General features: G+C 39.4%; 1 protein-coding gene across 1 annotated transcript in view; it reads left to right on the top strand.

Moving 5' to 3' along the window:
• The window catches only part of ROBO1 (roundabout guidance receptor 1), a gene marked incomplete at both ends in the record, with an annotated part of 702311 nt that overhangs the window by 585378 nt on the left and 99232 nt on the right, over positions 1-17701 (top strand). The window contains 3 exons of the mRNA XM_080919233.1: positions 1321-1441; positions 1781-1919; positions 3674-3801. Of these exons, the coding sequence (XP_080775359.1) occupies positions 1321-1441; positions 1781-1919; positions 3674-3801 (388 nt within the window). The remainder of the gene's footprint in view (positions 1-1320; positions 1442-1780; positions 1920-3673; positions 3802-17701) is intronic.

The raw sequence follows: 17701 nt of genomic DNA, 5'->3' as shown, positions 1-17701 counted from the left end.
AATTTAGAACAAGGGCTTGTCAATCTTACTGATTTTTTTCCTCATAGAGAATTTTTTCCTCTGTTATTGCTTCTTTGTATTTTAATATAGTTTATTGATTTCAGATAAATTTAATTATTTCTTGCCTCATGTTCCTCTTGAGTGAGATTCTTTTTTTTTTTGTACTAGATCTTTCAGGTATTCTGTTAGGTTACTAATATTAGATCTCTGCAACGTTTTCACGTAGGCTCTAAGTGCTATGAACTCGCCTGTTCAGGCAACGTTCATTGTATCCATGAGATTTGTGTGTTTTGTATTCATAATTATTCCATTATTGGCTGTCTTTATTTTCTGCATCAATTTATTTCTCGTTTGGTAGTGAGTTATTCAGTTTCCATGAGTTTGTAAGCTGTCTGCTGTTTCTTTTGCTGTTGATATCCAGTTTTAATCTGTAATATTTGTATAAAATGCAGGGTGTTATTTTGATTTTTTTTTTTTTTTTTTTTTTTTTTTTTTTTTTTTTTTTTTTTGTTCCTGTTGAGATTTGCTTTGTTGGTCAGTTTTGGAGAAGGTTCCATAGGCGATGAGAAGAAAGTTTGTTCTTTGGTGTTTTGGTGAGATAGCCTTTTGATCTCTATTAGGTCCATTTGGTTTATGACATCAGTTAGCTCCAGCATTTCTCTGATTAGTTTTCTCTGGATGTCTGGGTTATCCCCTGGAAATGGGGGCTGGGTTGGATGGCAGGCTGCAGCAGGTGGGGAGAGGACTGGTGGCCTGGACATGGAGGGGCAGAGGAAAGGGGAATTTTACACAGTTTATTGACACTTGTGGGGAGATCATTATACTCATGGCCCCTTAAGTCTCAAAAATAAAACAGAGAAATATATGGGTAAACAATACTCTATTATCAAAAGTAAGACTCATTATTGGCAAGTACAACATTTTCCTTTAAGGTGGCTCTAGCAAACTAACTAGAGACATTTTCTATGCTTGATAATATTAGAATATGAATATCTTCTCATATTCTAGATTAAATCTGGACAGGTATTAACTATTAAGTTTAGACTTTCTTGTTAACACCTAATTAACACTCTGAAAGGTTTGACACACTAAATAGAGAAACTTTTCCAGACGTACAAGTAAATAAAGTATCTTTTATATTGAACATTTCAATTTTATTTTGTTTTATTCACATGCTGTTTTACTTAATTATGCTTTGATTTATTTTGTTTGGAAAATGGCCTTCATTTATGAAGATCTCAACTGTTAACAGTTAAAGACATTTTCATAAGATCCATGTCAAATTGCTTTTTGGGATTTTTGTTTTGTTTTGTTTTGAAGATCCGAGGAGGAAAGCTCATGATAACTTATACGCGTAAAAGTGATGCTGGCAAGTATGTTTGTGTTGGTACCAACATGGTAGGGGAACGGGAGAGCGAAGTCGCAGAGCTGACGGTTTTAGGTAAGTACATTTCTACCTAACATTATCTACCTCCTGCAGAACATACTCACCATTGCTACTTTGTATCTTTATACAAAGGAGAAAATCATCTTTAATCAAAGTATATAAATAACTTTAAGTAAGGGAGGAAGAAATACCAGTAATCCAATATATGGAGGAAAAAGAAGGCACTAGAAGGAACCCAAAAAGCAGCTTGAGAAAATAGAATAGCCAAAGATATGAAATTAGTGTAAATCTGAAACAACAAGAGCTCTATAGGAGTGGCATAGCTGTGTGGGCTAAATGGAATTCTGTCCTTCCTGAACATGCTAAGGGGTTTTCCCTTCATCCAACTTCTAGAGAGGCCGTCATTTGTGAAGAGACCCAGTAATTTGGCAGTGACTGTGGACGACAGTGCAGAATTTAAATGTGAGGCCCGAGGAGACCCTGTGCCTACAGTTCGATGGAGGAAAGATGATGGAGAACTGCCCAAATCCAGGTACGGATGGGACTTAACAATACAATGCACCAATTTGAAATGTCTGTTCAAGTCAGGCCATGCATGTCCTTAGTCAGTGACATGGTCCTCACTTCTGACAGCTGCACTTTTAGCCTTTACTTCATGAAGCTGTTCAACAACCCACCCTTTGAATTGCAATCTTTTCCAGGCCTAGTCATAAGTGATGTAATATCCCCAATTCTCAACTGCAGCAATGTGCCCCAGTTCCCGTGATCCGAACAGAAAAAGAAACCAACCAAAAAATACCCCAACCAACCAAAACAATATTCGGTAGTATACTCTGTTGCCAAGCTAGGGTACCAGAAATCAAGTATATGAAATAAGACTTGGATTTATTATGGCATCAATGTATAGTACACTCATTTTGATGTGTTTGCATCACAAGTTGAGGAACATCTGTAGACTCCATGTCCAGGGGCCAGGACAGAACTCTATAGATAATCAGAATCAGAAGGGTGCCCTCTTGTCTGCAGAGCTTCTCAGGCATGCCACCCTGACTGTACATGTGGCATTCCTTAAGCAGATTTCTCTTCTGCTCTGACCAATTGAACTTTTTGCAAAGGAGTGGGTTGCACATAGCATGAGTCAATTGCAGTGGGACTTCTTTTTTATTAGCTGTCGTTTGGCTGGGAAAGGGTAGAAGCCGATCGGGAGTTCTTGATGTCTGTTAACACCTCAAATAGAAGAAGAGAGATCTAAGATTTAGGGAACATTGCTGATAGATAGTGGAATAGAACACACAACAAGGCTGCTGTGTGTATTCATTTAGCAGGAAATGTTGGGTTCTTGCCAAGTATTGACACTGTAGAATTATGATGGAGGTTGTCTGTGCTTAAGAAACATAACATGAGGGGGGGTCGCAGCAGGAGTACACACCCAACGACATCCCAAGCTCTTTTGGCAGGAGCACAGGTACGGAATCAGGAGAAACTTACCAAAGGCAAATGAACCATAAGCAATGGCTTAAATATGTCATATACATTGTACATAGGAACCATGGCAGCATAGACAGAGAAGTGGTGGGGAAGTTTAGCATAGCTCATGCACAAAGCATGGGGCAAGCATCATGTGATGTCAGACTAGAGCTTTTAGGGCCAAATGATGAAGGGACTCACGCAGTAAAGAATTTCAGCTCACATTGGTGAGACTGCTGAGCAACAAAGGCTAGAACGGACAGGTTTGGTTTCCAGGAACAAACTTGGTCTGCTAGAACAGTACATGTTGCTTCATTAAGTCGAAAGGTTACACTCTTGCTGTGGTTGTAAGAGAAGAGACTTATGTTTCCTAGCAAACAAATGGAGCTAAGGCTCCTGAATAGAGGAAAACTGGAGCAAATGAATACTTCAGATGATATATCACCTTCAGTTTCCCACAGTACCACCAAATACTTGAAAAGCAAAACTATGTGGCCTCAATTTCAACATCTGTAGAATAATATCTGATGGGTCCTAACCTTTTGTCAGACTTTATAAGGTCAAAATGTAGAAAACCTTTATGTCTTAGATTTCCTCAATGATCCCAAGCCATTTACCTTAAACTTGAGTATGGTAGCTTGTGGAAATCAATTGCCCTTTTAGAACCTGAATTAATTGGCATATGCTTTGTTTCTGAATATTTAAAGGAATGGTTGCTTATGACCTGATGCCTAGATATGGCATAGTTTCCTATCTGTGATGGTGTGAATTTCCAGGAAGGAAAAAATGTGCCTTTGTTTTCTTCTATTGTATCAATAGATATGAAATCCGAGATGATCATACTTTGAAAATTCGGAAGGTGACAGCTGGTGACATGGGATCATACACTTGTGTTGCAGAAAATATGGTTGGAAAAGCTGAAGCATCAGCGACTTTGACAGTTCAAGGTAGACAATGGTGAAGGGTGTGTGTGTGTGTGTGTGTGTGTGTGTGTGTGTGTTTTATCATGAGAAATACAGCTTGGATGCTTGCAGACTACATTCTTTATTAGTTTTTTTTTTTATAAATATAGCCTTTATATATGTCAAATATCTAAATGAAATATTGTTATATATTCTTTTTGGAAGAAATTAAATTTTCAGAATTATGGTAAGTTCTATCTCAAATGACACTCTGCTTTAATCTCTGTGTCTTGAAATGTAATGTCCTTTAAAACTTTCAATTAAATGGCAGTTGTTCCCATGAAGTCTTGGTTGTAGACAGAAAATGAGACAGGCATTGCTTCAGGCCATGTTTCCGATCAGGGTTGTGTAAACGGAAGAATACCAAGTGGCTTCTGTACACCCAGAATGCAGTGTTTGCTTTGCCTTCTTTCCCACAATGCCTCTGACCAAAACAGGTGCTCCAGGCAGATCAAGTGAATACATTTCATTTCTCCTTCGCTAATTTTGGTGGCAGTTTCTTACTGAGTCTGTATGCTAAAGTGGATCAAGTGTTCAGTGCCAGAGGTGTCCTGAAAGTAGTCAGTGTCTTGAAGCTGATGTTTGCAGATGTTTACAGATGTTTACCATTGTATTCAGAATTCACATGTCTTCTATGTCCTTCGCCCCCCTTCTGCGTCCATGATGTTTCAATAATTAATTATTTTTCATTGTTTCTCCTCTGAGAACTTTTGTTTTTTTCTGCTAGGGAGAAATTCTTTATTGTGGAATTTGAGAGGCAATGACTTTTAAATACATTTTTTTTTTTTTTTTTTTGCTGAAAACAATTTCTTAGTTTGACAAGCATATACATAAAGCAGGGAATATAAACCACCATTAGCAACACTTGGAGCTGTCATCTTTTCTGAATGCCGTCCTTTGACTATAGTGGATGTCCGCAAAACAGCCTGTGGGCTTTTCACATTAGGAGAAGGAGAATGAGAAGGAAGAGGAGGAGGAGGAGAAGAAGCAAGAAGGAAGAGGAGGAGAAAGAAGAGGAGGGAGAGAAAAGAAGAAAAAGAGGAGGAGGAGGAAAATATTTCCTTTCTGTTTTGAAAGTCAATATGTCCCACTTTGGGGTTTTTAGCTCAACCTCATAAAAATCAAAAGAAGAAGAAGAAAAAAATCAAGAACAAACACTGAATTTCTGAGGCTTCCAATACTTCTTAAGCTAAGTTAGGCTTGAAAGTCTTCCTCGGACTAATGCTGTGTGAAAAGAACACCACTCCCATTTATAGCACGCACAAATTCAATAGATGTCCAAAGCCCACCAGAGGCAGCCACCATGGCCATGATGAATAAGAGGTTGGAAAGGCGTGTCCAGCTCCAGGCTGTGACAGGAAAACTGGCTGTCAATCATAGTCAGTTATGTAAGTCTGTCTTCAAACCCTGGTCCAGAGCCTTCTACCCTGGTGGACTGATGCTAATATAAACAAGCCGTTCTGGTTTCTTCCTGCTGTTTTAAACTCGGTGCCATGGCTAAGCCAGCCTTAAGTTTTCCATGTGGAATTCTTGCTCCTAAGCCCGAATTGGTTTCAATGGAAATTGGTTACATATGATTGGATCCAGGTCTGCTTGCTGAACTCAGACATTCTCATTTCAAGTGCATTTGGTTTTCTATGAAGTCGTGGGGGGATCTGTGAGTTGCAGAGAGTGTATTACTTCATTCTGAATTAAATACGTACATTAGCCTGAGTGTTGAAGTCAACTTAACCTATTAGAACAATAGATGGTCTACTGAAGAGAGGCAACACTCTGATTCAAAGAGAAAGCTAAGAAGAATTAAAGGAAACCCGAGATTTGGAGTTTTAAATTTTCCTTTATCCTTTGTGAAGAATGTACTGTATATTATTCACTACAAAGGGACCTAATCAAAATTGAATCCCTTTGGTAGCAGGAAGCAGTTACAGCAAAGAAGTTAGCAGGGTAATTTGTAGTTCTGTGTGGTTCCTTTTAAGAGGGAATATTAGAGTCGGTTTGCACTTGAAAGTGATCTTCTATGCACTTAGCCATTTAGCCACCCTGTGAGTATTTCCTTCACGGAACTAAGATAGGAAAACTTCAGTATATTAAAATTATGAATAAAAATTACTTTAAATAAGGGTAGCGATTTATTTTTCACCTCTAATACAGAGAAAATTAATTCCAATATTTTAAAAGGAACCCTGACTTGAGAATTACTTTTCTCTGCTCTTTCCTTTTTGAAGGTTTTTCTTTTTTAACTTTTTAGATTTTATAGTGTAGGTGATGAATTAAGTGCCTCACTTAGCACAGTTGCACACTATGCCCATTTCTCTCCTGCTTAGACAATATCTAAAAAAGATACTCTCATTCCTTTCTTTTTCCCCCTTTTTGTTCTTCCTCCTTACCTCCCTCCTTACCTCCTTTATTTCTTTTCTTCATTTGTGAGTGTGTATGTGTATGTCCTAGTGTGCACGTATGGGTGTATGTGCATGTGTCTATTATGGTATGTGTATCTACATTTATTGTATGTATATGCTGTAGATGGGCTATGTATGCCTGTGTCTGTATTATGAGTGTCTGTGTATGTATTTTATCTGTTCTGCGTGTGTATGGTGCCTGAATATGTGTACTTGTGCTTTGTGTTTGTGTGTGTGTGTGTGTGTGTGTGTGTGTGTGTGTGTGTGGTATCTGCATTGTGAGGACAAGTGCCTGTTTATGGTTTGTGTGTCTATGTGTGGTAGCTCTGTGTGTGTTGTGTTTGCTGTGTGTACATGTTATATATGTATGCTATGTGTGGTGTTTGTGTATATGTTTGGGGGGATGTGTGCATTTGTGTGTATGTGTTGTATATGTATGTTGTGTATATGTGCCTATGTATATCTTGCATACCTTTGTGTGTGTGTGTGTGTGAGCGCATGCACACACACTCACATACATGTGCGCATGTGTGCATACATGAATGTGGCTGAGTATCATCTTCATGCATTTTTCTTCCTAGGCAGTTGTTCTCCTACAGAACTAAACCCAGTTCCCAGCCCTTCCTTGACTTTTCTGCTTAGATATTCTTTACTGTGCTTTAATAAATACTTGTTGAAATTGAAACATGAATCCACATTGTAGCCCTGCTTGAGAGGGAAAATGCACAGAGACATCATAGGGGAAACCCAAGCAGCTCCTAGTGGCTTGATCCTAACTGCCAGCAGCCAACTGCATTGGGTCAGAGCTGGAGAGACCCATGTGTCTGATTCATTCTGTCTGTGGTCTGTGTTTGGAAGCAAAGTAGTAATCATTGTACTATTAGCATATTTTATAACATCATGTTGAATATTATAAGTGCATAAAATAAGACAGAGTAAGAAAATAAGGAAAGAGGAAAATCTGGGCCTAGACAAAAATTCCAACTGTAAGTGTCTCGGTAAATATTCAGAATCTCAGGCTCGACCTGATTGGCAGCTCTTTCCTGGAGCATAGAAATTTGTCTTCGTATTGTCTGTCTACAGAGAAGTTAGAAAGAATAGGAAAGTATTCTGTGGATTGACAAAATAATAATGATCTTGAAAATGATTCTTTATAATTCTAGACTTTTCAGAAGTTAAAAATGTATGTCACAAACATAGTAGCAAAGATTGTGTTACAATCATTTAAGCCAGGGCTACACTTATGATGAGCTTTTATAAAATAGACACTAAGTGGATGACGGATATCAAGACTGTTGGGCACACAGACTAGTAAAAGGCATTATGCTTTTATCCAGTGAAGGTGTTTGCCATCAACTCTGATTCCGTTAACTTATCTGGTGGATCTCTTTGTAAATATTAAGATTCTCAGCCCTTCCATACATCGCTCTGTAAAATTATCATCTTTCTGTATACAATGCAAATGCTAATGATACTATTCATGAATAAATAACCTCCAAAACTTCTTAATATTCATGACCACTTCAGACTTGCATGGTCTGCTGAGGTCACTCTGTTTAGAGCTTGTCACTGCACCCTGACAGCCACACCACCTGAGGTCCACTTGCAATGGGAGTTCAGTAGCAGCCCACTAAAGCCAAAATAAGTTATAGGTTATTTAATATAGTTGTTCATATCATTCTTGGTAAAGGAGGTCATAAAAAAGGTTAGTGGCATTAGGAAGTTGAAATCTGCAATGCATCCTGCCGTACCTCCAGAAATAGTTTACCAATAGATATCAAGATTCAAGAAAACCTCAGTTACCTTACCTTACATATCGAGATGTATATGTCACTGAATTTTGCTGTCAGAAAGTGACTCAAGATTCCAGAGACATTTGACCAATGGAAAAATAACATTTATTATGTTTAATTAATTATGATCTTTTGCACCTAATTAAAATGAGGAAACAGTCCTGTCTAGAATGGTTAGAATAGAGAAGAAATTCTGCTTAGTTCCTACTCAGAATTAGTAGTCCATTATCGTCCGAGGTTATCTAATATTTACTACTTGTGGTTTTAAATTAGCTGTTCTTTAATTATGCCTAATGTGTGTCTCCAACTCTATTCCCCACATGTGTATGTATTTCCTTATACATACATACCATCTACACATTTCTTGTAGAATTTAATTTATAAACCTAAAGAAAAACACAAACCAAAGTCATTAACCACTTGTAAACACATGATAAAGTTCACCACAGTCTGAGGCTATTGTTACATTTGAACTCTAATAACTCATTCAGTGTTGGGGTTGCCAGTTCTATCTTGGTAGGAATGAATTAGTTTCCAAACAAGTGCTTAACATAACATAATAGCCCCGTCTTTGAAAGGAAATTATATTTAGTGCAGTATTTATAACAACTTTATAGGTTGTGACATATCCATAAAACAGGAAATCTAACCAGAAGAAAATAGATGCACAGAGGCATTCTGCCAAGCTCTTAAACACTGCCACTAAAACTGTTACAATTTATGCCTCCCTTTGGTATTTGAAAATGGTGAGACCTTTGTTTCATACTATTTTGCTGTCTTAACCGAAATGCATTCCATTGTTTAGCAGATGCTTGTCTAGTGGGCCTTGAGGTTTTTCTTAGAGTCAGATAAGAATCATGTGAAATTGGTTTGTCTTCCTTTTAATCCCAATCCAGGGTTTTATTTTTAAAGGGTGTGATTTGTCTTCCTTTGGTTAAAGTTAGAAGTTTGATTACTCATAGCCAGTAGATCTTCAAAATATTTTTAAGGCATTGAGGGAAAAATGAATATTTCTCTTCATTATGTCATTTTGTAACCACTTTATAAGATTTCAAAATCGTTTCCCTTTTGAGTACTACTGTAGCAAAAGGAAGGTGGAGCAGAGCCTAGGATTTAAACTCGTTCATTCATTCCCAGTTTGGCCTTCCGTGTGAAAGGTTCTTTTGCTTGAGCTACTTGTCCCTTACACAGGGAAAACTAGACCATGTCATTAATCTCTCTCGTCTCTTCACAACCTCACAGATAAAGCTGCTCTTATTACTGTCACAGTTTTATTTCCAGACTGAATTTGTGACTCTATCAGCAAAATGGCCATGTCCCCATCATTGTGTCCCATCAGTCACAGGAAGCTGAGCGGAATGCACATGTCTACACCACAGCCATTTCCTAAGCAATCGCCTTCATCTCCCTGAGCTGAACCATTAAGAAAATCTAATCCCGTTTATGAGCACCTCTCTTACAATAGGAACTAAGAGATACTTACATCTCCTGTTTCTATTGGGGGCCGAACGCTGTAGCACTCAGACGTCGGAAGCTATACGTTGTTATCTCAATTCATACCCCACTATACATCGGCCGGGCTTCCACCTCCCTGGCTTCTCACAGGAACCACTTAGTCCTTGATGCTTGATTTTCTCGATCTGAACTAAAACAAAATGTAGGTGCCAGACAGTGCCAAACCAGGTGAATCTCTGTGATCATATACAGAGGTTCTGTAAAATTTTACCTCTTTTCTAAGGAGTGACTGTCTCCCCTTCTCCCCTTTTCTAACCCTCATTCTGAAATCATTCTCTCAAAATCCATGTTTAATTTTAAACATAGCACAGACTGTATGGCTGCCTCTCCAAATTCACTGCCGGACATATGATAGCCATGCTAAAATGAGTTGTCAGAGGGGTGTATCCTCTATTCTCTTCCATAGAATTAGATTGTCTTTTGCCTTTCATCAGTATTTACTGCCAAGTATAGAATGAAGGAGAAAAGTGCATCCTCATTAGGGTTGATTAGCTAGCTAGTGACGGCTGCAGGAAGGCTGATCTTTAGAGTATGAGATTGACATCAAATGGGGGAGACACAAAGGCAGAGGGGGGAAAAAAGCACCCAGGCTGTCTTTGGGCTGTCTTAATTGCAACTAATGGGATGTTTCCCAGAGCCCTTTTCCTTGATGCCGAACTGTATGTGTCAGACGAGAAGCTCTGCTGAAGTGTCTCAGGTGCTACAGTTTGTGATTGACCCCTACTGGGGGCTCCAGTGACTTGGGAACTGGAGAGCAAATAGAACTTCCAGTAAAATGAGAAGCAGCTGTCGGAGGCTTGTAGGAACGTTGGAGTTTTTCTTTGCGGTGAGCAATAGAAGAGACTTTAGCATTAAGAAGAGCAACTGCCCTGGTCCTCCGCGGCCCCAGGACGTGCAGCCTGCCGTCACATACAGAACACAGTTTGGAGAAGCGTTGCATCCCTTGCTCTCCTTGGCCAGGTCTAGCCTCCAACCAGGCATCACAGACCCCTACTCCTCTGCCTTTTAAACATTTCTCCCACTGTCCCCATTGTTTACCTCTATTAATGCCAGGATCAGGCATCTCTCTGTGGTGCCGTAGCATCTTTTACCCTCTAGATTCTCTTGTCTAAAACACACATCCACGTGTGTTCGTTCCCTCCATTAAACCCTTATCGTGGTTCCCATCTCTCTGTAATAAGATCCAAGCCTATGTGTTGTGCCAGTCTACCTGCTTGCTCCTTCGTTCAATGAAAGTCGCCATACTTTCATTTAGGTTGGTGGGAAAGGAGTTACAGTTTCAGACCATGACTTTTAAATCAGAATCATTAGGCTCACGCTTTTATCAATCAAAATGGGAGCCATTACAACCAACACATTTTTACCAATACTACATGCTTGCCCTATTTCCACAGCATAAAAATTAATGCATTTGGGGTTTGATGAACTCTCAGAAAGTTGTGAAAGTATCTTTTTTTTCTGAAAAAAAAAAAAAGAGGTTGTCGAGAAATTTGAAGGGATAATAGCTGATTGGCAAAGGGCCAGGGGGACAGGACCTCATATTAGATGCTGCAAATTAGATGAGGCAAATATTTATAGGCCAACTCGTTCAGTGTTTGAAGCAATGGTTGTGTGACAGATGACTGAACATTGCCCTGAAGAGCTGGGCTCTCTCTGTTGAGCACGGTGAGCTGTGCACAGGGCAGCTCGGGGCACATCTCATCAGTTTGCTGAGCATCCTCAGACATAGATAAAAATCCACCAGGCTCACAAGCTATGCTGAATCAGACTTGCAGCAGATCACTAGAGGGTGATCATAACCTCCGTGGTTACAAATTCGGCTTTGGAGAGTGCTTTGGGGGTGTCTTCTCAGTCCAGTCACTGAGATGCTCACTGTACTCAATTCATCGCTCTCAGCATGGCACGAGCCTATCAGCATTGCTACTGTACAGATTAGGACAGGACAGCAGGTCAAAGGGACCGTTTCTAAGAAAACATTTTGGTCACTTCACGAGGCTTCGCTCAGCACGTATTTCACCTCTCCGATTTGCTTCAGATGGCCATGGGATGGCCCGAATTCTGTTTGTTGTCAATGGCTGGTGCAGATGTAGTAGGATCCGATTCAGTGATTGCTCACATTTGGTTCTTGTCAACCGCTGGCCCATCACTTGAGTCTCCACCTCATGGCTCTCCTGGTCTATGCAAACTTCAGGAACCACTACTGCATGGTACTTCTTCGGTCAAATGCATTGTTGATGCTACAGATGGTTTCTGCTGCTTTATGACTCATTTGGACAGAAATGCAAATAATAATAATAATAATAATAATAATAATAATAATAATAATAATAATAATAATAATAATAAAAGTTACTAAATTTGCTGTCTGTAACATCATTTCCATAGTTAACACAAATGCAAAACAAATAGGAAGTCAGAAGTATTTGGCAGCACATGGAAGTAAGGAATGGACTTTGTTATGAAGAACGCGCTCGTCTCTCAGAGTACAGTTTTAACGGCTAACCTCTCTGGAAAAATTACCCTCGCAAACACACTTGTTCCACCAGCTACCCGGGGACGCCTTCACCCAGGCGAACTGGCACAAGAAGTTAGCACCATGACATCCTCAGGACTAGGACAGGTCTTCTATGTGTAATAATCAAGTTCAGGTCCTACTCCCTGTCAGCTGGGCAAGCAAAGGGGCTGTTCTGAGTCGAAGTGTTCTCATCTGTGCAAAACTAGATAAAATAACTTAAAGTAATTATGATTGAAGTTCCCACAAAAGCTGAGGTGGATCTGGAAGCCCTGCGTCATGGGCAGCTTCCATGGTTCTCTCTCTCATCTTCTCCCCCCCAACCCATCCCCCAACAACAAACCTTTAAGGTTTGTCCGATTCGTTGTCATTTTCGTTCTATACATATTGAAATCTAAAACCTTGATAGATCATTAATAGAAAATGTGGTCATTGTCTTACATAATTCTTCAAGGCAAATTACTGCTGGCCCTTTGATACTTAGTCCTTACTGAGTATTAAGGAGACTGTTTTGGGAGTCTTATTTTTGTGCTTCTGCAGAGAATAGCACACAGGGAAAATTAAACGTGCCATCTTTCGGGACACTGGACTTGTGCTGAAAGCTAGCTAAGTGAGTCATTACGTTTCCCAGTCTCGTTTGCGAATCAGTGAAATGGGGGTGCGGTGTTTCTCTCACGGGGCATTTGGAGTTGACGCAGCCAGTGAAATAGTCATCAAGTTAGTGGCGAGTCTCAAACATGGCCATCATTGCTTTGCCCATCTTTGGCATTGTCTGCTGCTTATCAGTAGCGGTGTGAAAGAGAAAGTGAGTCACACGCACAACTATAAAACCCGTTCTAAAATAGTCCTGCAAGCAGGAAATACCCCTCGGTAAGAATTCAGCATCAAAGCTTGAGGCCTAAATAATCAATTTGTCTTGATTAGACAAATTTATGAACACCGTGGTTTATTTTTACATGTAGTATAATGATCGGGGTTCCTGTTATGCTCAGCGCTGCCGACTTCCCAGAGAGAACAAACAAGGATGGCTTCTTTCATTTTTCTTCCAAAAATGTAATTTATTTATAATACAGGTACAACTGAGTGAGCTGAAAATAAAGAGGTCTTCTCAGGATCTGCAGGATTGCAACGAATCATTGTCTTTGGGTTGGATGGGTTCCGACAATTATTCTTGCCAGGAATATCTAATAGTGCACTGTCACTACGCACCCTGTGATAGGTATAATCAGTCATGTAGAATTCAAGTACGGGGGTGTGTCTATGGCATATGCAAACATGACACTGTTTTATAAGGAGTTTGAATGCCTTTAGATTTTGGTACTCAGAGGCATAATGAAACCAGTGACATAGCAGATTGACAGATCACTGCTTGGATGGATAATCCCTGGCAGTAACTGACATATCATGTAGCCTTAAATTTGGATCAAGAGGTATATATGCCATTAGAAGAAATCAGCATCCCTAAAGGTTATCATTTTCTAATATAAAAATGATCATTTTGACAATAAGAAATAAGGGTTTTGTATCACACCATGTGCATACGCCCTTAGAGACTGTTTGATAATTATCTCAGAATTCAGAGTCACAGTGAAAAATCCGATCGATGGATGAATCAGTACATAAAGAGCCATATATACTGTAGACTTTCCTGACAGAAGTAACTTACAGACTTTAAAACTTTCTTTTAAAAAAAAAACCAAACTCTGGAAGAAGGAAGACCTAATTGATAAATGTGAGATTTGTATCACAGAGTTCACTGAATGGAGCCTCAGCAACACAGATGATCTCTATGTAGGGGTCACTATATAGACCTTTTTGGAGCTCATATAATATCTATGTATAAAAAAGTTATGACCAAAAAAAAAAAAAAAAAATCTAAAAGCAAGACCTTCCGTTCAGAGTTTCTCTACTTTGATGTGGACTTCGTTTAAATCATTTGTTGGACCAGTTCCCTTAAATTGCTGATTTCAAAAGGCCAGGAGCATAATAGTCCATTGTGTCTGACCAGTAATGTGGTTATTTGAGCCAAAGCCAAAACTAATAGTGTCGCGGGGCCTTTTGCAGGTTCAAGTCAGGTTTATTAGAATCCAGGATCCTGGTTAAGAGCAGTGAGTTCATCAACGTATTATGAGCCCTGCAAAGCTTTACCTGTTGACTGGATGGATTTTGATCAAAGTAGAACACTTCTGCTTCTTTTGTAACAAGACAAAATCAGCTGCTTTAGGAGATGATGGGTTTTTGAAACATTTTGGGCATTGCAACAATCTATCCAAGTACAGGAAAATTAGCTTGCTACAATAAACAGTGTATTAAGAGGTCAAAGGACATACACACACACACACACACACACACACACCACCGCAGCCACCTCTACCACCACATCAACAACAAGAACATCACCTGCATGTATTCCTACTCTCAATGATGATGAATTCAGGACCCTTATCCTAAATACCACCTGTGTATTGGTTATGCACTCACCGCGACCTTCTCTTATTAATTTTGTATTTAAATGTAATGGTTTTTTAAATGAAACAACAATCTAGAGAGGGCAAAGGAATGATAAAATAGGAGACACTCAAAAAGCAATATGTGATGGCACCTTACACAAAATCTATATTACCAATGAGTCCTTTGTGAGGAAGCCAAAAGGAAAATACCATCATCAGAGGTTTAATGGCGTCTCCATACGATTGAACAAGAGAAAGATTTATGAGACTAACCCCTCTCCTTACTGTGCTGACCCAGTGGTGTGAACAGGATGCCTGATGCCACTTGTGCTGTACCTGTACTTACCTACCCACCTCTTTTCCATTTATTTCTCTAACACTCTTCCATGACATTGAGACCCATCAGCACTTTGGATTATAAAGCGCTTTTTTTTTTTCTTTTTAACTTATTTCTTCCAAGAGGAGTGAAGAGCTTCATGTGTTCTTGAACCTCAAAGAAAACAGCTGTTCTATTTATTAATGATGGCTGGAAATGTAATGTTCACTCAAGTTTCTTCAAGTTGAACATAAAGATGTGGGATGGATTCCGTTATTTAAATGAAAATGATGTAAGACTTAAAAACTAATCCAAAAAAATGAAGCTTTTACCACTGGCCTCAATAGGACTAATTTGAATCACTCTTTATGTGTGTGCTATAAAAAATTTGAAAAAATAAGTTGAGCAGTCAGAAGGAAGAAATAATGTATACATGATGTGGTTCTGAGACAAGTTATCATTGAGCCTTGTGAAAAGCACACCCTGGGCCTTCCATTGTGTCTGAGTCTCACATGGGATACGCCCATCTTCATAAGCATGAAGATGTTCTACAGCCCCAGCTAAAAAGATATATAACTGAGTGAATGTTTCTAGTAACCAACAGTGTCAAATACTGTTGTCACCATGGAAATATATAATGGGTCATGTGATCTATAAGGTGTGCATAACTGAGTCTGAGAATGAAATAAACTACCTTTTCTCTCTAGTCATTGGCAGAGAACCCACACTCCAAAGTCCGATGTCTTGCAAATAATCTCATAGAATTTTAAGACTTGGAGTCATTTAGTGATGTTGTGTATTGTTTTGGTGTAATTAATCTTAATTCTCCAATTCAGATTTGCTTAGTGAATTTTATCCAGACTATTTTAGACATAGATAGTAATTTACATTACTCATTGTGTAACAGAATTTTCACAAAGAGAATAACTATTGAGTGTACTAAGGGCATTATTCCTAATGAGGAACCTTGGATAAAATAAATATAGTAAATAATTAAAATGTTGATTCTTTTATCCATGCACATATATATTTATATTAACTTTTTATTACGAGTTTGCTATGATTTCAGCTATTTTGACAGATATACACAGTGCTAATGAAGCAGAAAGAATAGTCACTATTTCTGGGTCTAAAGAGACTTTTCAGCACATTCCAAACAAGTCATTGTTAAAAGAGTTCCATATGACTTTGAAGCATCTGACGGCCTTTCATTTTGATGCCAGCAACTTCAAACTGTGAAGTAATTTTAAACTTCTCATTTTAAAAAGGATTCTGTATACATCTTAAATGAACATTTCAAAATACTTTCCCTAAACTTTGCAAAAGAAAAAAGAAAAAAAAAAGGGGGGGGGGATTAATACGGCATGAGCACACTCGTTTGACTTTTTGAACCTCCGACTTGATAGCCACCGCGCCAGCACAAACACGCCTGCAAAATGCCCTAAAACAGTTTAAGACCAAATGACGCTGAGTAACTGCTTTGTAATAGATTTATAAGGGTAGGGAAATCCATAAATGGTTATTAAAGTTAGCTCAGGGACATACATTTTGTGTGGTCAATGCTGTTGCTGGAGACACTAGAGTGCTGCACAATTAAAACCTATAGACGGGCTGATAGACAAAGATGCTTCAGAAAGCCAGCCTTGCGGATGCTGGAGCAGTGACTCCAAACAGGGCCTTAGTCATTAGTGAATAGATGGGATCTGTCTTTTCACTCTCACAAATGAAGTTACAGCCCCATGTTGTTTTGAGTTTTATTCCTGGGGAACGAATGTGTAAGCAATGCAATCCTGTACTGGGTTTCGGGACACGGAATGGTCGCCGTGGCTGCACACTTTAAAATCATTGACATTGGAGCTGGCATAAAAAAAGGCAGGAACTGAGGCCTGATTTTTTTTTATACTAAAGCGCACTCGTGGATGATAACACTTTGATCATTTGATCAAATGGCTGCACACCTTAGAGGTGTTCATTTTCAGGCTCTGTCCTTTCCCCTTTTTAAAATGAAGTTGACTCCTTTTGACATTTTACTTGAAATAAAGTTACATGTAGTATACATAGTATAAGTCACATATTCTCCCCATATTTTTTAAAGATTTATTTATTATCATATTTATATGAGACCACTGTAGCTGTCTTCAGACACACCAGAAGAGGGCATCGGATCCCATTACAGACGGTTGTGAGCCACCCTGTGGTTGCTGGGAACTGAACACAGGACCTCTGGAAGAGCAGTCAGTGCTCTGAGGCATCTGATATGTTCTCCCCATATTTTTGAGTGTGGGGAGGAACCTGAATTCCAATGCTTCTCTTACCAGAGGGTAAACTTTACCAAGTGGCGGAGTCTCCATCATCCTCCCCTGGCACATATAACTGTCTCTGGAAGCTGCTGAGAAAGTTTCCAATGTCCGACCAGAACGCACAGCGCCTACAGACGGCTCTTTACTCTAAACGGTGAGCCAGGCGTCTACACAGTTTTCACGATCCCCTACCTGATTTCTCATGGACGCCGCCGTCTCCTTCGGGAATGGTTTTACTGTCGGTCGGTTAAGGTTATCATCAGCCGTCACGATCAGGTCTTCCAGGAAGCATGCTGCTTACAGATAGGAATCGTCATTCACGGCATGCGCACATTTCTCAGCACGATACATGATACATATTCCACAGAGCTGAACCTTGCGTAGGGTAAAGAGGCCGGGCATCTGTGAGAGATTGTGGAAGCCGAGGGAGTCAGTGCACACTCGGAAAACCGGAGTATGGAAAGCGGATCTGTACGTTCACAAGGAAAGCGTCTTCCCCTGGATTTTAGAGGCGTTACAGTTTGTTCATCGTTAACAGGAGTTTGTGACGTGGGAAACACTTGCCGCCTGGTAAACTCTAAAGGCAAGCAGGATTGTTAA

Source organism: Micromys minutus, assembly GCF_963924665.1.
Source record: "Micromys minutus genome assembly, chromosome: 7".
Classification (NCBI taxonomy): Eukaryota; Metazoa; Chordata; class Mammalia; order Rodentia; family Muridae; genus Micromys; species Micromys minutus.
This window is presented reverse-complemented; position numbering and strand designations above follow the sequence as displayed.